Source organism: Entelurus aequoreus, linkage group LG25 (genome assembly GCF_033978785.1).
Source record: "Entelurus aequoreus isolate RoL-2023_Sb linkage group LG25, RoL_Eaeq_v1.1, whole genome shotgun sequence".
Classification (NCBI taxonomy): Eukaryota; Metazoa; Chordata; class Actinopteri; order Syngnathiformes; family Syngnathidae; genus Entelurus; species Entelurus aequoreus.
The window spans coordinates 14,951,242-14,972,538 of record NC_084755.1 but is presented as its reverse complement, the minus strand read 5'-3'; the positions used below and the strand labels follow the sequence as shown (position 1 = coordinate 14,972,538).

Here is a 21,297-nt window from a genome sequence, read left to right as displayed (position 1 = left end):
ATAAATATATGTATATATATATATATAAATATATATATATATATATATATATATATATATATATATATATATATGAAATATATATATATATGAAATATATATGAAATACTCGAGTTGGTGAATTATAGCTGTAAATATACTCCTCCCCTCTTAACCACGCCCCCAACCCCACCCCCCACCTCCCGGAATCGGAGGTCTCAAGGTTGGCAAGTATGTACATAACTGTCTCCTTATATAATGCCACATATAGATTCGATGTATTTTGACATTTTTTTCTGTCATTGCTGATTCTTGAATGGGATTGTGCTGAAAATTTAAATTTCCCCTCAGGGATTAATAAAGTATTTCTGATTCTGATTCTGATTGTTCCAAAATCAGAAAAATTAAAGCTTTGATATTTTTCATTTTAAAAAACAATTCCATACATCTTATAACTATTAGGGCTCAGCTCAATTTTGGTGACTGTTAAAGGTCTCTGGGACCCAAAAGAATGCCAGTAAATAAATAAGCCATAAACAGTATTTTTTTCTACGCTCTAATATCTATAAATATATGATCTATATGTTGCCATAAAGTTTTTATTTTATGTTTTATGCCCTTTTTTTCTTTAAAGGAAACCCTGTTTTTTATTGCAAAAACACCAAATATGGAAAATTTAATATGTGATGTGAAGTCATTGGAGCCTTAAATAGGTAAAAAATTCATAACATTGCTTTCAATGCGTCATTATTTTTTAACAATGACAGTTTTAAAAAATCTGACTGAAGGTCTCGGGATCCAAAAGGGCTTCACTCAAAGTGTTAAAATAAGTCATACATCAATGTATATCATTTTTACTTTTAAAGTTATAATATCTAGATCAACTTCAGAACTGTCAGTTGGTTCACAAGTTTTGATTATATTTTGAGCAATGGCAAATTTAAAGTAAAAGCTTACATGGCAGCTTTGTGTTATTAGTGCCAATATTGCAACATTTCCTCGTTACATTACACTTGTTTGCTCTTTTATTCCACTTTCCATGTTTTTTAAATAGTATTTTTAAAATTAGCTGCGGGCTGTAAATAACCCCCGGTCCGCACTTTGGACACCCACGCTCCTAATTTGATCCAAGCAAACTTATCATTGAACTTTTACCCCTATATTTATTGTGTATTGACATTTATGACGTCTTTTTAAAATTAAAAATACACAAAGAAAACCTTCAAATTTACTAAAGTCAGAAAACATACAATACACCCCAGGTTTAACTGCCACTGACTAATTCATTGCTGGGCTGCAATCACGTGACCCAAAAGCACTTCCGGGTTTTAGGTGGAAGTTATTTTCCCTTTTCTCGTTTGTGTTTATAGTGGACGTAAATGATAAATACACACGATGTGAGAATATTGCGTTTAGCAAATTTAAGCAAACGTACTATCAAGTGATTTTTAGAGAGATTTGTTCATTTACGCAAGCTTAAACAACAATAAACGCGGGTAGGTGGACTCATTTTCCCTCACCCAGCGTGTTTCTCGTCGAACACAAACAACCGACGCGCAGGAAAACACCGCGAGTCCAAAAGCAGGAGCACAACTCACGTGTGGAGACTCATAAGGCCATGAAAAACCGAAAAAACAACAATAATGCGGCCAGGAGGACCAAATTTAAACCTGGCTCTAAAAAGAGGGAAAATAAATGCATCGTCTCGTTTGACGAAAAAGAAAGAGAGTAAGTGACCTTTACCAAATGACCAGCATGAGTACTTACTAGCGAGTGACTGCAGAGCATGACAGAATGTTTTTGAAAGATTAGCCAACTTGATTTTAAAAATGTATCATTTTATCTTCACCAGTCAAACGTGTAGACACTCTCCTCGTTTTATTGAATAAGAAAGTGTGTCCTGACCAGTGTTGGGTTAGTTACTGAAAACCAGTAACTAGTTACTTTATTTCAAAAGTAACTCAGTTACTAACTCAGTTACTTACACCAAAAAGTAATGCGTTACTGTGAAAAGTAACTATTTAGTTTCTTCTACTTTTTTTAAAGCTCCCATTAATGCCCTTTTAGCCTTCATTTCAATACTGTTATTGCACTGGAGAACAATACAATCTGTTGATCAACTTGACATGCATTTGCATCACTGAACTCTGCTAAGCAATGTGGTCTACATACAACACACAAAGACAAAGACGGCGTGGCGAAGTTGGTAGAGTGGCTGTGCCAGCAACCGGAGTGTTGCTGGTTACTGGGGTTCAATTCCCACCTTCTACCTTCCTAGGCACGTCCGTTGTGTCCTTGGGCAAGACACTTCACCCTTTGCCTCTGATGGCTGCTGGTAGCGCCTTGCATGGCAGCTCCCGCCATTAGTGTGTGAATGTGTGTGTGAATGGGTAAATGTGGAAATACTGTCAAAGCGCTTTGAGTACCTTGAAGGTAGAAAAGCGCTATACAAGTACAACCCATTTATCATTTATCATTTATATGTTTCAAAGGGCCAATTTATTTCAGGCCAGAAAAAATTTACAAAACTATTTTAAATAGCTGCAACATAACATACATAAGTAACAAACAGCATAATAACACTAACCACGTTAGACCCAGATTCCGAACTAACAAAGGTCTTAACTCATTCTCTTTCTTTGCCACATCAATATGGAATGCACTCCCAACAGATGTAAAATAAAGGGCATCTCTATCCTCCTTCAAAACCGCACTAAAAGAATACCTCCAGGCAACTACAACCCTAATCTAACACCCTCCCTTCCACATAATACCTCTTCGGATTGTAAATGATCAAATGTAGACACTTTTTCTTATACTTTCTGATCTCTCTCTCTGTGTCCACTACTTGCTGTACATATCCTACCAAGTCAGTCCTACACTGTTTCAATGTCTATTGATCTGATGATGCAATTGTTGATGCTGATTGTTGATGACTGAAGTGTTGATACCACTCCTAACACCCCCCCCCCCCAGATCCCACACCCCGGATTGTAAATACTGTAAATAATTCAATGTATATAGTCTGATGATTATCTTGTGTGATGACTGTATTATGATGTTAGTATATATTTGTATCATGAATCAATTTAAGTGGACCCCGACATAAACAAGTTGAAAAACTTATTGGGGTGTTACCATTTAGTGGTCAATTGTACGGAATATGTACTGTACTGTGCAATCTACTAATAAAAGTTTCAATCAATCAACAACATAGCTGTAAACTTGGCTTCACCTAAGGAAGGCACACGTGACATACACAAAGCCTAACCAGGCAGATTTGAAAAGGAAGCTATCCCAAAACTGCTTTCAGGATAGAACACCTTTTATCATGCGTCCCCTCTTGAAAAAAGCAGATTTTTACATTTCATACATGCTGACTTAGCAGATAAACTGGTGGTTTTCGTTCTTCTCATCAGGGAGTATCTTACCGGTTTTCATAAGAGGAAAGTCGAACGCAGGAAAGCCGCGATAGCAGAAATTCGCAAGAAGATCAAGGAAGAGCAGAGGAGAGTTCGAAACGAGGTACGTGTCGCGCACGCGAAAGGAGTTGGGATGCACGTAAACTAAGAGTTGGTTGTTTCCAGAGGCATAAAGAATACATGAAAATGCTGAAGGAGCGACAAGAAGCACTCGGTGAGTCGAGGGGAGAAGAGTTCTACTTCCTGGAAATCACACTTCATGCCAGTTCCTTCCTTTACAGACGAAAGTGATGATGACGACCTGGAGGAGGTGATCACCAGTACCACAGAGTCCGTTCAGGTGGATCACCCGAACCACACGGTCACCGTGACAACCATCAGTAATCTCGACCTCACCTCCAATCACCTGCTTGAAGGAATAGCAAACCAGGTGAACACATTCATTTGTGCATTTATGTGTGGCAGAGCACAACAAGTAGACTTGTCAGCACAGGGGGAACTTTCTTTAAGTGGGGAAGTTCCTGTAAAAGTTGCTGCGGTGGAAAAAGGCCTATTGAAATCTTTTATTGCTCACCTTGCCTTCCTTGAAGACAAAAATAAGTTCTATCAAGTAAGAATATGGCTGCTGTGCCTTTTTACACAAGTCTGTCCTTTTCAGGTCAACAAGGAGAATGCAGATGATGAATACGAGGAGGAAGAGGTGACAATGAAGGCAATGCCCAAAAAAGCTTACAATCCAGTCATGAACAAAAAGTAAGCTTCTACTTCTTATGCAGGTTGCGTTTTAAAAAGTTAGAATACTTCTCTGAAAAGTGCGATTGGATATAAGGATGTCCCGATTTTGATCACAGCATCGATATTTGCCTTTTAATCGATCTTTGCCACACAAAGATTGTACTCGCGTGGAATATTCCTTCTAAAGGGATGCACGCTCAATGTCTTGCTAGAACACTGGCTCCAGTTTTAGAGCTAACTGCAAAGAATGCGTTGTCTAGCCACAATGCGAAGCTGCTTCTAAAATACTAACCCTCACCACCATGGGGGAAAATAAACTATTTCTTACACACACACACACACTGAGCGGGACAAGATAAAAAGCTCACTGCTAAAGCTTCAGTGTAAAGCAGACCTGGGCATTCTGTGGCCCGCGGGCCGCATCCGGCCCTTTGTGCGTCCCTGTCCGGCCCGCGTGAGGCCAATTATAAATTACAAAATACATTTTAAAAAGTATCTATGTCGAGTGTGCAATACAACGGTGCTGCTTTTGTTTTGAAAATCGTTATTTGTATTACTTCCGTGTGGACGTATGCGTGATTGTGAGTGAATGTGAACAACTGCAATTACAAAATAAAGTTGAAAAAACATCTATGTCCTGCGCGCAATACAACTGTACTGCTTTTATTTTGAAAAGTATTATTTATGGGCGTGTGTCCGTGTGTAACCTGCGAGTGAAGGTGCACATGCAGCGACAAGTGATGCACGGTTTACACCCGAGACGCCAAAAAGAGAAAAGTTGATGAGGAATGCCGTGTTTTCAACAACACATGAACTGCAAAGCAACATCCCCTCACCTAAGGTGCGTGCCTGCGCAATTGCGCACTGCTCAAGCGTCCGCTGCGCGCAGCAAGTATATGCCGTGCACCAAATCAAATCCCATCTGAATTATAAACAAAATAAACATATTTATTCTATGGAATTTTGCAATGCAACTTTGAGTGACAGTGACAACAAGCGGCCCTAATGGTGTTCGTCAACACTGTTCAATTGAACACCGTTCAATTATTGTAACGTCTATCGAGATGCTTCGAGGACAGGAATTATATCGATCACTTTATTGAACAAAACTGTTTATATTCGGACATAACCACACCAAAAACATGAGTAAAACACTTCTATCTCGGAAAAACTAGTAATTTTCTGCCGTACAAACCAGGCCAAAACCAACTTGTCATCTGTCACCAACACGCATAGCACTAAACCACTGGTGCGTTTAAGGCCACACAAAAAGTCGGACAACTCAAACACCACACAAAGTTACACTATGACTCCTCAGTCATACGTGTGCTTATTTTACTGTCATTTATTATTAATGTTAATTTATATATATTAGTCATGGAATGCTGTTACACACACTATGTTGAAGTATTACTATTATTATTATTATTATTATTATATTATTATTATTATTATTTATCTTACGGTATATATCAAAAATAATATTGAGCAAAATTTAATTGAAATATTGTCGATGTGGCCCTCCAGCAGTGCTCGGGTAGCTCATGCGGCCCCCGGTAAAAATTAATTGCCCACCCCTGGTGTAAAGTATGGGTATCTGATACAGATGTCTACTATCGATACCTAGTGTAGTATCAGTGAAAAAACGATACTAAAGTGATTACATCAATATTTTTCTTTGTATTTCTTTATTACAAAATGTTTTTTTGCTTGTTGTTTTTGTTATCCAACTCAGGTAGTAAGTATTTAAATATAGAAAGGTCAAAATGTAAATGATTTAAATGGGACGCAATAGTTTCTGCTTGTGTTTAGTTACTGTGCACTCGCTACTTTATTTTGTTAAAAAAATAGTAACATTCAATACCACACGTTTATTACATCAGCCGATTCACAACAATATAAGCAAACTAATTTAATTACTTGCTATAAATCTGTCCTACAATCTATTGTCAAAGTATCAGACTCGAAATTTGATCGGATCTGAGGTAGGGCTGGGCGATATGACTAAAAAATGTATCACGATATAAGTGTTTCATATCAGTCAATATCGATAATTATTGATAAAAAAACAACAACAACTATTCTAAATAAAGACCAGAAGAAAAAAGGCTGAATTTAAATACTTTTATTTTAAATATAACCTTCAACCTTTAGAACGAGGTCAGCATTATGAAAAACAGTCAAATAAATGAAAATACTGGTCGATGTGCAAATATTGACATTAAATAAATGCTTAATCCAACAAAATGTGCAACGTATTGTAATTAAGAAATTAGTAGTGTACACCACTGCATCCGTTATTTCTTTATAACGTTTTGAATTTTTGTCGTATGGCACTGCTGCCGAGTAATACTGTCTGCAGCAACAACAGACCACCATCGAGACGATGGTGGTCTGTTGTTGTCGCTTCGGTGCTGTTCCACTTGCACCGGCTGATGTAGATGGTTGTGGCTGTTTGATACTGCTGTACTCCAGCGGGTGAGAGCGGCTCAGGTGGTAAAATAAGTTTGTCGTGTTCCCAGACTTGGTCGGGACGACGACCTTGCAAAGTTTGCAGACTACCGTATTTTCCGCACCATAAGGCGCCCCGTGTTATTAGCCGCACGTTTAATGAACGGCATATTTCAAAACTTTGTTTACCTGTTAGCCGCCCCGTGCTATTAGCCGCACCTACGCTACGCTAAAGGGAATGTCAACAAAACAGTCAGATAGGTCAGTCAAACTTTAATAATATATTACAAACCAGCGTTCTAACAACTCTGTTCACTCCCAAAATGTAATGTGCAATCACAAAAATAGTAACACTCAAAATAGTGCAGAGCAATAGCAACATCAATAACTCAACGTTGCTCATACGTTAGTGTCACACAACACACAAAATAAACATTTAAAGCTCACTTTCTGAAGTTATTACTCATCTACAAATCCCTCGAATTATTCTTCTTCGGTGTGCTTCACTTGTTTTTTGACACCATCTGTGATGTGGACGCGCATGCAGTCATAGATCAACAGGAACGGCGCTGCGTGAAAAAAGTCACCCGGTGTCTTCGCGTAAACGTCTATCAACCACTCGCTCATCTTTTCTTCATCCATCCGATCCCTTCGAGTTAGCTTTTATGATGACGCCGGCTGGAAAGTTCTCTTTTGGCAAGGTCTTCCTTTTGAATATCACCGTGGGTGGAAGTTTCTGGCCGTTAGCATGGCAAGCTAGAACCACAGTAGGACGACTTATCATTCCCTGTGGTGCGAATATTCACCGTACGTGCTCCCGTTGTATCCACAGTGCGGTTCACATGAATATCAAAAGCCAGTGGAACCTTGTACGCGTGTCTCTTAGTAGGAGACATTTTGTTGTCTTTACAGAAAAACAAATGAAATTAAATATCCGCGAGCTTCTTCTTCTCCGGGGGCGGGTGCTCACCTTGGCGGTTGCTTACAGTAGAAGAAGAAGCGCTTCCTCTTCTATGGAGGCGGTTGCTTACCGTAGAAGAAGAAGCGCTTCCTCTTTTACGGGGAAAAAAGATGGCGACTGTTTACCGTAGTTGCGAGACCTAAACCTTATGAAAATAAATATGAATATTAATCCATATATAAGGCGCAACGGGTTATTAGCCGCACTGTCTGCTTTTGACAAAAATTGTGGTTTTTAGGTGCGGCTTATGGTGCGGAAAATACGGTACTGTCTGTAATACTTTACTCTGATTCGTATCGGATTTTAAAAAATCCTAAATACTGCCAAACTGGTGACTTGACGTTTCCTTTTTATTTACAATTTCCTCTCGTGCTGCCGAACTCATATTCCCGTTTCGTTTCACTCCTCGTCGTCAGCTAGCCGACAGCCGTTGTTGCTTTTTTTTCCTTTTTTTACTGTTAGCATTTCCCAGAATGCCTTGCGGTTCAGGCTCGGCCGTGATAGGTCGAGAGGCCAAAGCCCTTCCTCTGCCTACACCCCCCCAGAATGCCGTGCGGTTCCGGCTCCGCCTTTCTTCCTATTTTTTTCTAACAGAACTAAGTGAAATTATCGAACGTTCTATCGACCCCATTTTCTATTAATATTGATCACATGTCTATCGCGATATATATTGTTATTGTTTTATCGGCCAGCCCTAATCTGAGGTCAAAATTGATCAGGGCATCCCTAATAGCATTTTTTTTAAATTAATTTAATCTCTACCCTTGTTTCTTTTTAACTGGTCTTACTATGTACGACTAAATTTTCTTACCTATTAGTACATGTTTTTTGTGTATTTATACCATTTATTTATTTTTATTTATTTTTTGCAAATATTTTTATTGAATTTTACAGTTAAAATCACATTTAACAGTCAAAACCTTCATACAATCACACATCCACTCATACCCACTCACATGCACACTTGAGGAGAGAGGTGCACTTAAACTTCAACAATTCAAGGTTTACAGTATAAACATTATTAGAAAAGATACCCAGATATTGTATATACTTATCCATCCATCCCGCTCTGGCTCAGGATCAGCAGGCTATCCAGACCATAGCAAGATGGATGAACATTCCTCGGCATTAAGGATCCTCAGGAAGTGATCCCAAGATCACCTCTCGAGGACCTCTCCACCGTTCACACTTAAAAAAGAAAAGGAAAGTCACAGAAGTTGATCAGATGTAAAACAATACAAAATAAAAAGTCACAAAAAATAAATAAATAAATAAGCAAGTAAACCATGGGAAGGCCATATCAGAAGTAACAAAAAAAAAACAATAATAGTGTAGGATCAATACAGAAAATAATAAAAAAGGAATACAGCTACAAAAAAGATGGCAGTTTTTTTCTTTTTTTTTTCTTAAATGTCTAAATTATGATTCAATATATGTCAGTAAAGGTTTCCAGGTTTGTTCCCATTTATTCATACTTGGAGAGTTTATAAATCATATTCTTTCAAGAGTCATTACATTCACAAGTTCATTTAGCCAGTTCCTGAAGTTGGGTGCAGATGGGCTTTTCCAGTCTTTGAGAATGAGTCTTTTGGCCAAGACCGTCCCGAGCAGCAACACAGCTGTAATATATTTTGGAAGTTTTTGTGTTTCTGAAGACCACCCAAACAAGATTATATCCCTGTCAGGGACAAGTTTTCTCTGATATACCCCCGAGTAAAAAAAGAAAATGCTGGACCAAAATGATTGAATAATTGGACATTCCCAAAACGAATGAGACAATGATCCTTCAGCAGATTTACATTTATCACAAAGTGGAGATGTATCAGGATAACATTTGTGTAATAAGACTTTGGAGTAGTAAAAACGATGAATCACTTTAAACTGTATAAGCCTAAGTCTGCTGTTAATTGAGAAATTGTGAATTTGAGAGAGTGTCCGTTCCCATTGCTGTTTGGGTATTGTTGTTCTTAGTTCCTGTTCCCATGCTCTTTTAACACTGTCTGCTGATGTCATGGGCATAATGAAGCAGCTGGCAAATTTGGCGATAAGCTTTTTACTTGTGGGTGATAAATTTAGTAATTCTAAGAGAGGGTGTTTTTCATTTACAAGCTGAGACTTTGAAATGTTTTCTTTAATAAATTTGTTTGCCTGCAAATAGCAAAACCAACTGAATTGGGACAATTTGAATTTGATTCGCAATTGCTCAAATGATGCAAGACTGTCCTCGACAAACATGTCTTTTATGCATTTAATTCCATTCAAGTACCAGTTAAAAAAATTTCTGTCTGTTATCGATGGAATAAATGCATGATTGTGAGACATTGGTGAATACATAGTTACATTGGAAATATTCAATTGTTTTTTAATTTGAGAAAGAATTTTGATAGAATTTCTTACTACTACACTATGGCTTGTTGATTTAATAGAAGAGACTGGTTTAGTAAAAAGTAAAGATAGCAATGATGTGTAAGGTTTAACTAATGACTGCAGTTCCAATTTCAGCCACAAGGGAGCAGAATTAAGTGATTCATTCTTTGGGAACCCCATCTTCCAATAGGTCAATGCATTCAGATTTGATGCCCAATAATAATTTTTGAACATTGGGAGACCCAGCCCCCCTTCCCTTGTAGATCTGAATAAGTGCTTTTTAGATATTCTGCGTTTTTTTATATCCCCACACAAAATCTAAAACTAAAGATTATACATTTTTTGAAAAAATCTGCAGGAATTAGAATTGGTAAATTTTGAAAAAGATAGGTAAATTTTGGCAGGGTAATCATTTTGACAGCATTCACTCTACCCAACATAGAGAGGGGTAGGGTCTTCCAATACTCTATACTCACTTTCAATTTCTCAAAAGCTTCAGTAAAGTTCAATTTTAGTAATGATTCATAATTTTTAGATATTTTTAAGCCGAGATAGGATATATAGTTTTCTGCAACTTTAACTGGGTTTTGACTGATCTTTAAATTATCTCCTAGGAACATAAGCTCGCTTTTGGACCAGTTTATTTTGTAACCAGATATTTTACCAAAAGAGTCTACATATTCTAAAAGAAGTGGTAATGCAATTTCTGGCTCAGTAAGTGTAACAATTACATCATCTGCATAAAGTGAGATGAGACTCTCTGATGTGCCCACTGAAAATCCCTTAATATTAGAGTTCATTCTTAAACTAATAGCCAGTGGTTCTAGGGCCAAATTGAAAAGTAAGGGCGAAAGGCAATCGCCCTGTCTCACGCCACGATGTAATTCAAAACTATCCGATATTACATTATTAGTTATGACATATGATTTTGGTGCAAAATAAATAATTTTAACCCATTTTATAAAATGTTCTCCCAACCCAAATAATTTGAGAACATGAAATAGATAAGCCCACTCAATTGAATCAAAAGCTTTATGAGCATCCAGAGTCAGGACGGCTGCCTTTTTGTTTCCTATGCAGTCCGAGTACAACAAGTTCAATAATCTCCGTACATTGCCGAAAGAAGGTCTGTCCGGGATAAAACCAACCTGATCCAGATGGATAATTTCTGTTATGTGGTTGCTTAACCTTGTTGCGAGTACCTTAGTTAGAATCTTATGGTCTAGATTGAGCAGGGAGATAGGTCTATAATTGGCTGGATCGAGTGGATTTTTTCCCTTTTTTGGTATTATACATATATGAGCTTCATACAAAGAGCTTGGAAGTTTATTGTTTACGAAAGAGTCATTTAACATTCTTAATATTATAGGGGACAGTATTTCACTAAACGCTTGATAAAACTCTGCACCAAATCCATCTGGACCAGGGCTTTTATTCACGGAGAAAGATTTCAGTGCTTTTAGCAGTTCTTCAGTTGAAATAGTATTGTTTAAAGAATTCTGATGGTTTGGACTCAGTTGAGGTAGATTTAATGGAGTAAAAAAATCATTTAAATCATTAACCGATATAGCTGAACTAGATTTATATAATTCTGAATAAAAGTCTTTAAAGACATTGTTGATATCCTGTAAATCTGTACATGTTTCACCTGTTTTTTAGCATATTTTGTGGATAGCAGCTTTAGCTTGATCTCCTTTGAGCTGTCTAGATAGAAGTGTTTGTGGTTTATCAGATATTTCAAAATGTTTTTGTTTATTTTTCAGTAAGAGTTTAGATACTTCCCCGTGAATAAGAGAATTGTATTCATTTTTCAGTTTCAGCATCTTATTATAGTCAGACTGCAAAAGAGAATTTATATGAATTTCTTCCATTTCTTTAATTTCTTTTTCCAGTTCTTTATGCCTTTTTCTTACTTCTCTTTGTTTTGAGCTTTCAAATGAAATGATATATCCTCTCACAGTAGCTTTAAGGGCTTCCCACAATATAGAGTCTGAGACCTCTCCGTTATCATTCACCTCAAAAACTCTTGGATAATCTTGTTCATATACTCTTTAAAATCTTCATATAATAATAATTGTGGATTAAATCTCCATTTTTGTTTGGTTTTATGGAGATCAATTTGGATCTGCATACTCATAGGGCTGTGATCTGAGATGACTCTACTGTGGTACTCAGGATTACTGACATTGGAGAGAGCAGAGGCTTCTACTAAAAAGTAATCGATTCTTGTGTAAGAATTGTGTACAGCGGAGTAAAATGAATACTCCCTTTTATTAGGATGTTTTGTTCTCCATATGTCTATGATATTTCTTGATCTCATAAGATTATTAATGGTTTTAGTTGAGTTAGCAATTACATGAGATTTAGTTGACAATCTATCTAAAGTGGGATCCAAAAGGCAGTTAAAATCACCACCAATTTAGATATGAGAGGAGTTATCATCAGGAAGTAGACCAAAGACTCTATGATAAAAGTTTGAGTCATCTGTGTTTGGTCCATAGATATTCAAAAAAGTTACTGGGTAGGATGTAATATGACCATTTAATAAAACAAATCTTCCGTTAGGGTCAATTATTTTTGATGTAAGTATGAAAGGCACATTTTTATGAAATAAAATGGCTACACCTCTAGCTTGTGAAGTAAAGGGTGCATGATAAACCTGAGATATCCAGCTAGCTTTAAGTTTGTGTTGGTTGTCTTTACAGAGATGTGTTTCTTGTAAGAATAAAACATCTGCTTTTAATGAATTTAAGTGTGAAAAAACCTTCCCTGCTTTAATATTTTTAGCTAAACCCCTGACGTTCCATGAAACTAGTGTACTTCTTTTCTTATAAGTTGACATTAAAGTTTTTTAGGGTATTTTATCTTTACGTGAAAAAAAACCTTAGTAATTGGCAAGTTGAAATTTAATTGTGCACCTCGCTCCTCCACATTCATGCTCAGATTCACACATACACAACACTCACACCCCATTGTTCCCCCCTCCCTTTGTCCCCATCGAGTGTAGTTCGATGTTTTGGAGTGAAATCTCCATTGTGATGTTATCCATACGACGTCGTGTTGGTCGATTCCCCAGTCCAAAAGTCCCCCACCCCCATCTTCAGGCGCAGGGCGCATGCTAGTAGTTGCGTTCACTGCTCCAAGCACTAGCTCAGCAGCGAAGTGTTTTCTTTTTTTCCTTCGTCCTCCGGTGAAATAAACCTCAGTGAAAAAGTGTATTTCTGCTTTATGCTTATCATAAGCCTTGTGTGGTGGAGCCGTTATTGATGATTAGCCACTAAGATGTTTTATAATGAAAGTCTTAGTGTCTGTAGGGGAGGTAAACACCTTTACCTGGTCGTTGTACTCCACATGCAGGCGAGCTGGAAAACGTAGCATAAACTTGATTTCCTTCTCCCGCAGCATGTTCATTACCTCTCGAAAGGCCCGTCTTTGCGCTGTCATCTCGGCAGTGTAGTCTGGAAACAGGAAGACGCGCAGGCCGTTGTAGATCAGCTCCTGGCCGCGGCTCAGTCGAAGAAGTAGCTCCTTGTCCTGGTAGAAGTGTATCCTTGCGATGATGCTCCTGGGGCGCTTGCCGTCACCATAGCGAGCGAGCGGGACACGTTGTGCGCGGTCCACCACCACTGGCTTGGAGAAGTTACTCGCTCCAAACAACTTTGGTATCAGGTCCGCAACGAAATCCGTAAGTCTTCCCTTTTCTTCTTGCTCTGGTATCCCGACTATTTTGAAGTTATTACGTCTTGACCGCCCTTCCAATTCGTCAATTTTAGCTGCCAATTTCTCATTGCTCTTCTGCGTTTCAATCAGTTTTTGTTCGAGCGCTTCGATGCGGCGCTCATGTTCGGAACCTTGCTGCTGCATGTCATCCACTCTGTTGGTCAATGCCGCTTGCTTGCTTGTAAGAGCCTCAAGCTTTTCCTCAAGCATGTCAAAACGTTTGTTGATAGACTCGAGTATTTTATCCAGCAACTTCTCCAAAGTTGATGACGCCATCTCAGCGCCAGCCTCGAGCTCGTTTACGGCCACAGGTGACTCTGATTGCTTCCCTCTTCGTGTCTTGGGCATAATTATTGTTATGTTGTCTTGATAGAGTATAACTCACCCAGAGTGATAGGCATGCATATAGTTGGCCAAGCATTGTAAGTTTTAATTAAAAAAAAAAAAGCAGAATTTGAATTAAATCTTAAAGTTTTCACCGGAGTTACCGCGAGGCAAACTACTGCTTGCGCATCTTAACCACGCCTCTATTTATACCATTTATGGTAAAGGTTTTCCCGCAGGGATTTGCGCGAGTCCGCTACTTTTATCCAGTTGTAGTCCAAAGTTGTAGTCTATAAGCTTTTTATTTTTCTCTATCCTCCTGTTGTACATGTACATGCATCCTCTGCTGTTGCGATTTCTTACACAACGTAGCATATAGTTCGAACTTATCTGTCAGCTATGGATGCAATAAAAACTACAACATGGCTGGCAGGGAGAAGGCGCTGTTGAAGTGGGCTCGGCCTGGAGGAGGACTTTGGCTTGTGATTTAAGACCACCCACAAAACGGCGCATCCTGAAGAGACATTCACACAGCGGCTTTAAGATGGTCTGTAAAACGTAACCAATGCAAAATTTGGTCCAAAGAAACACCATTACAGACCACAAATACATGTAGGAAAAAAAACATGACCACTTTAAGGCCTACCATAGGTCAGGGTCAGTCTGGATCTGCTGGTAGTTAACAAATGGAGTCACATGATTTAAACGGTATTCTGAAGTGAATGCTTTCTGCAATCCAGCCTCACCCCGAATTGACATCCAGCAGCCCTGAGGTAAATGAAGTTTGACAACCCTGATCAATAACGGAAGACTTTGCTTCTTTGCAGTGAAAGGGTTTCCCCTACATGTAATTGATCGTGGCGACCCACCACAGCAAAATAAAAGCCATCACTTCTTAAAAATGTTGTTTTTTTTACCTGAACAATATTACAATATTATAAATAATTAGTTTATTATTTTTCTTCGGTCAATGGTCAACAAAATAAACAAACAGTTGTACATTCATAGATTGAAAATGAAAATGTTGCAGACCGAAAGGGTTTAGGCTGAAGTTGAACACTTATTGCGCCTAACCCTATAAACAAAGTCAAGTACAAGATGAACTTCCAAAAATTGTGAAATGTCCTTTGTACAACATATTATAAATACACATTATACACAACCTAAACACAGTTCAATTATATACACATTAAAGGCATGTGAAATATCCTTGTACACATGTTAAACCTTTGCACCAATTATATACTATATACAAACAATTATACTTCCATTATTATTTATATCCCACATTTAGTTTTTAATTAACATTGATCATAGTATTAACTACAGTGTTGATTCAAGAGTGATATATTTTTTCAAGACATTGGTCTTAAAGTGTTTTTTAAATGTGTGAATGGAACTGGAACATTTTAAGGAATCATCCAAGCTGTTCCACAGTTGAACCCCACTTGACAGAAACACATCTACTTTTTAAGCTTGTTCTTATGTTTGCTTTCTGAAAGACAGCTGAACCTCTGAGGTCATAGGGATTCTCTGTGCCATATTGGCATGTGTTGCAATGTTAAGATTTCATCATTGATATATAAACTATCAGACTGCGTGGTCGGTAGTAGTGGGTTTCAGTAGGCCTTTAAGGCAGTGCGGTTTCGGTGATCAAATTATTTTTTTAAATGGTGCATCACTCGTCAATAGTGCGCAAATTACAGGCTATATGTGTATGTATGTTAAGTTAAGTTAAGTAACTTATGTTAAGTTAAGTTAAGTAACTTAAGTTAACATAGGGATTCTCTGTGTCTATAAGTAACTTATGTTAAGTTAAGTTAAGTAACTTAACATAGGGATTCTCTGTGGGTTTGAACCTCTCCTGTAGACACCCAGGCAGCATGTGGTTATGAGCTTTGTACATCACAATAGCAGTGTTGAGGTCAACAACATCATGCAGTTTTAATGTTTTTAATTTAATAAACAGAGCATTGGTATGGTCATGATAATCCGCATAATTTTAAATTCTAATCACTTTCTTTTGAAGTAAGAACATAGAGTTGATGTTTGATTTGTAATTGTTACCCCAGATTTCAACACAATAATTAAGATATGGGAGTACGAAAGAATTATATAACATGTTAAGAGCCTTTTGATTTACAGATTTTTTAATTTTATGTAACGTAGCAAAACATTTTGCCATCTTTGTCTTAAGTATATTTATGTACAGTTTCCAATTTAAATTATCATCTATATAGATTCCCAAAAATTTTGTTGAATACACCCTTTCTATCTCCATATCATCAATTCTTATGTGACACTGTATGTTATTTTTCCTATTTCCAAAAATGATATATATATTTATATATATATATTTTTTTAAATTATTATTTATTTTTTAAAATTGTTGTAATAATGAATGAATATACACATATAGCCTATAATTTGCGCACTATTGACGAGTGATGCACCATTTAAAAAAAGAATTTGATCACCGAAACCGCACTGCCTTAAAGGCCTACTGAAACCCACTACTACCGACCACGCAGTCTGATAGTTTATATATCAATGATGAAATCTTAACATTGTGCCAATACGGCCGGGTTAACTTATAAAGTGCAATTTTAAATTTCCCGCTAAACTTCCGGTTGAAAACGCCTTTGGATGATGACGTATGCGCGTGACATAGCCAGTGAAACAGAAGTATCGGTACCCCATTGAAAACAATACAAAATAGCTCTGTTTTCATCTCATAATTCCACAGTATTCTGGACATCTGCGTTGGTGAATCTTTTGCAATTTGTTTAATGAACAATGGAGACTGCAAAGAAGAAAGTTGTAAGTGGGATCGGTGTATTAGCGGCTGGCTGTAGCAACACAACCAGGAGGACTTACTTGGATAGCAGTCGCGCTAGCCGACGCTAGCCGCCAACCGCACGGACGATCGGGTGAAGTCCTTCGTCGCGCCGTCGATCGCTGGAACGCAGGTGAGCATGGGTGTTGATGAGCAGATGAGGGCTGGCTGGCGTAGGTGGAGCGCTAATGTTTTTATCATAGCTCTGTGAGGTCCGGTTGCTAAGTTAGCTTCAATGGCGTCGTTAGCAACAGCATTGTTAAGCTTTGCCAGGCTGAGAATTATTAACGGTGTAGTTACATGTACATGGTTTAATAGTATTGTTGATCTTCTGTCTATCCTTCCAGTCAGGGATTTATTTATTTTGTTTCTATCTGCATTTGAGCCAGATGCTATCACGTTAGCTCAGTAGCTAAAGAGCTTCGCCGATGTATTGTCGTGGAGATAAAAGTCACTGTGAATGTCCATTTCGCGTTCTGGACTCTCATTTTCAAGAGGATATAGTATCCGAGGTGGTTTAAAATACAAATCTGTGATCCACAATAGAAAAAGGAGAGAGTGTGGAATCCAATGAGCCAGCTTGTACCTAAGTTACGGTCAGAGCGAAAAAAGATATGTCTTGCACTGCATTCTAGTCCGTCACTCTAACGTTCCTCATCCACAAATCTTTCATCCTCGCTCAAATTAATGGGGTAATCGTCGCTTTCTCGGTCCGAATCGCTCTAGCTGCATTGAAAATAATAGGAAAATATGAGGAGGCGAACAACTGACTACGTCACGCTACTTCCTGTAGGGGCAAGGCTTTTTTTTATCAGAGACCAAAAGTTGCGAACTTTATCGTCGTTGTTCTATACTAAATCCTTTCAGCAAAAATATGGCAATATCGCAAAATGATCAAGTATGACACATAGAATGGATCTGCTATCCCCGTTTAAATAAAACAATTTCATTTCAGTAGGCCTTTAACAGGATGTTGTGATGATGCAAGCAGACGCACAGGACTGTCTGGAGCGTACTTTAATATACCCGTGATATACCCGTGTGCTGTGATCCGGCTCGTCAGCTCTCACTAAGGCTGGACGATTATGGTGAAAATAATAATCACAATTATTTTGATTGATATTGTCAGCACGTTTAACTACACAATTATTAATTAATTTGAAAACATGAGTATTTATTGTACCACCAAAACTCAACTTTAAATATAGAAAAAACTGTTAGAAATTAGTAATTAATAAACCACATTTTAAATAATAATAATAATAGCAGTAACACTTAATTAAAATAACAATAGCACTAGCAGTATCAAAACTATAAAATTAGTTGTAATTCAAACATTTATTTTTTATTTTTGTTAACTTTTACACTTTACACCAACATAGAGTGTGTTCTTTTTGGGGCATGTATGTTTATTAAATACAAAAATCCTCACATTTTTTGGTGCAATACATTTCTGGACAATTTTGACCAGTTTTTTAGGTGAAAGCATAATAATTGTGTACATGTATCAATAAGTGTGTTAAGTACATTATGCTTGTGCAAGGTACTTTTTTGAAACCTTTATTTTGTTAGTGCAGTCAGACCGGATGTGGCGCACTACGCTATTATTGTGAAGGGGGGAAGTGTGCTGTGTTCTCAGCTTGACAAGTAAAAAGGCGACTCATTTCAAGCTGTAAAAAAAGAGAAAGTCTCTGAAGTTATGACTGCTGTTTGTACATTAATGTTACATGGATAATGTTGTTCACAACACAAACAGATGAGATGTGTTGTGGGTTTAGGGATTGTTCTTGCTAGCTTTAGCTTCGTAGTTTAGTCGCTGTTTCAAGTGGCCGTCTCGATATTGTTTAGTTTAGGGTGTGTGTCGGGGATAAATGAGCGCTACCGGACATATTATTCCCCAAATAAATGTTCCTTGTCCTCACAATAACAACATTTCACTTACATTTATGTCAATTTTGTGATATTCTGCGTTTAACAGCAGGTTCTGTTTTATTGGCCGATTATGTGACTCCGTCCGCCGTATATGTGGAAATCAATTGACTTAAATTTTTGTTGAGTTTAGTGATTTTCGATTAGACATACTAGAGTGTCAAATAAAAAGTAGAGACAATGGTGACATCCCAAACTTCTAGTAGACATGGTCTTTTTTTCACTCATTCGCTCTTCATCTGTTTCATCGTCACAAGCTCCGGAATTTGCACGCATGCTGCGCTGCTTATTTTTATTTTTTCCCCAATTATTATATTTTCATAATCGTAAGAAGCCGAAATGTAATTAATTGTCCAGCCCTGAGTCTCGCTCTTCGTCGCAAACATAGGGACAGAAGTAAAGTCTCTAAATAAGAGTACAATCTCCAATAGCACCAGTAAAATATGGTAATCTGCTTATGTATATCTGCACCTTATTGCTCTTTTATCCTGCACTACAACGAGCTAATGCAACGAAATTTCGTTCTTATCTGTACTGTAAAGTTCAAATTTGAATGACAATAAAAGAATGTCTAAAAAGATGCTAGATTTGTTGCTAGTCAGTTTAAAAAAAAAAGAAAAAGTCACTAAAATGATTGGCAATGTCTTTAGAAATGTGTACAATTCTCAACAAAGCAAAGCAACAATTGAAAAATAGAGTAAAATAATACAGAAGTAAAAGTATTTAATAACACATTTGTTTTTAGCTATATGCATGATTTTTTTTTTGATTTTTTTAAAGAAATTATATGCATCATTGCAGATTATGCAATTTATAGGATGACGTCATTTTGACCAAACCCCCACCGCCACAGGTATGTGGGGAAACCCTGGGTGAAAACATTGGATGCGTGTTATGAACCATGACCTCAAATTCCGGTCCGTTTTCCACCCGCTTGACTTTTGACCATCTGTCGCCCACGCTTGCAGGATCCGCTCGCTGACGGCATCACTCAGCGCCTACACGTGCAAGGGGAAGAGGAAAGGGAAGCAGGAAGGCCGAGGAGGGCGAGGCCGGCAGACGGACAAGAGAGCCGCCGTCAGGGACAGTAAAGTCGGCTCCAAGAAGACCAGCAAGCGGCAGAGACGACGTATGACGGGGAAGAAGCAGCATCAGGGAGACTGACTGAAAAATTTACTTTAGTGGACCATTTGTGGGCCGAATTTGGAAAATGACAACAGTGCATAAGGACCACCTCAACACAGTTTAGATCAGAGATGTCCAAACTATGGCCTGCGAGCAAAGTGCGGCCCGCGAGACGTCATGAGTTCAACAAAGCATGTTTTCAAATTAATCTTAAATACCAGGCGGTCACTGAAAGTTAGATTTTCTGCCATCTTGTGGACAATGTGAGTAAATCAGATGAATGACATTTGATAGATTTTCCAGTAATATCACAGCATTTATGTATATGACACAATCCAAACAACCTTCTCTAGTCATGGTGCAAAAAAAAAGGCAACTAACAACACAACCTGCTCACTGAAAATTGTGGATATCATGAAAAACATCCAAACACCATAAAATAATTCAAAAATTACACCCATTTTAATCTATCAGAGTGCATGATGGGAAAAATGCAAAACTCTCCACACTTATCCATGTTTGGCACATTTTAGCTGCTTGATATTTCTGATTGATTACAACATTTTAAGGAGGTCATCACAGAAGTAAACAAGGTAGGAGCCTTACTTTCACATACTCTTAATATCCAATTATGTTAATTATATATGCGTCATATTAATATACAGTATGTTCACACACACACACATATGTATGTGTGTATATTTACACATTTCTATATACACATTTATATAAATATATGTATATTTGTGTGTATGTTACTTTACATGCTTTCGACGCCCGCCGATATTTTTTAGCCCAATGTGGCCCCCAAGTCAAAAAGTCTGGAACACCCCTGGTTTAGATGAACACTGCCAGAGAGGTCGTCATTGAAGCAAATTATCTTTTTGTGTTTGTAGTTGTGATTTATGTGTTTTATATGTGGACTTTTTGGTAGAGATTAGAACACAACAACAATGTATTTCCACATGTCCTGATGTTGTAGTGTTATTGTCATTGAGATAATCTGTTTTGATTAAATATTCTCACCACTAAGTCCCATCGTTCCCAGCTCTAAAGTCAACTCAAAGAACAGTAGAAAACACGTCGACATGGGTAAGTTGCTTCATTTTAGCCCCTTCCTCACACCTGTTTATTTATTTACGCTAACCTGAGCTAGCGTGTGCCATCTGCCATCAGCGTTCCGTTTCGCTTTCTAAAGCTGTGATATTTAATACAAGGGGCTTTGCATGTTGGTTCAGGCTGGACCCTGAGAGCGATCCGCCTCACGTTTTGTCACGTTTCACTCATTGTCCCCTCGGCTAATAGGGTGGACATACAGCTGGGGAGGAGGAGCCAGCCTGAGGGGAAGGCCATGTGCCTGCGGGGGGTCCAATGGGCAAGAAGAAGCGCTCCTTGTCAGGTAATGTACATTTAAAAACTTTTAGGAATATTTCTGTTATTTCTGCCAG

The 21,297-nt window shown here is 37.9% G+C and overlaps 1 protein-coding gene across 1 annotated transcript; it reads left to right on the top strand.

Annotated features, from left to right (window-relative positions):
* Positions 1-1,287: 1,287 nt before the first annotated feature.
* nol12 (nucleolar protein 12) lies at positions 1,288-20,883 on the top strand. Its single transcript, XM_062036468.1, has 6 exons — positions 1,288-1,707; positions 3,399-3,504; positions 3,567-3,615; positions 3,683-3,831; positions 4,060-4,154; positions 19,693-20,883. Exons 1-6 carry the CDS (start codon positions 1,598-1,600, stop codon positions 19,886-19,888), a joined length of 705 nt encoding a protein of 234 aa, XP_061892452.1. The 5' UTR covers positions 1,288-1,597; the 3' UTR covers positions 19,889-20,883.
* Positions 20,884-21,297: the final 414 nt, after the last annotated feature.

Bases quoted from the DNA above. Each gene is read 5' to 3' on its own strand.
- nol12 (XM_062036468.1), top strand. From the start codon at position 1,598: ATGAAAAACCGAAAAAACAACAATAATGCGGCCAGGAGGACCAAATTT. The intron at 1,708-3,398 runs GTAAGTGACCTT...TCTTCTCATCAG, and splicing joins TTTGACGAAAAAGAAAGAGA to GGAGTATCTTACCGGTTTTC. The intron at 4,155-19,692 runs GTAAGCTTCTAC...CCACGCTTGCAG, and splicing joins AATCCAGTCATGAACAAAAA to GATCCGCTCGCTGACGGCAT.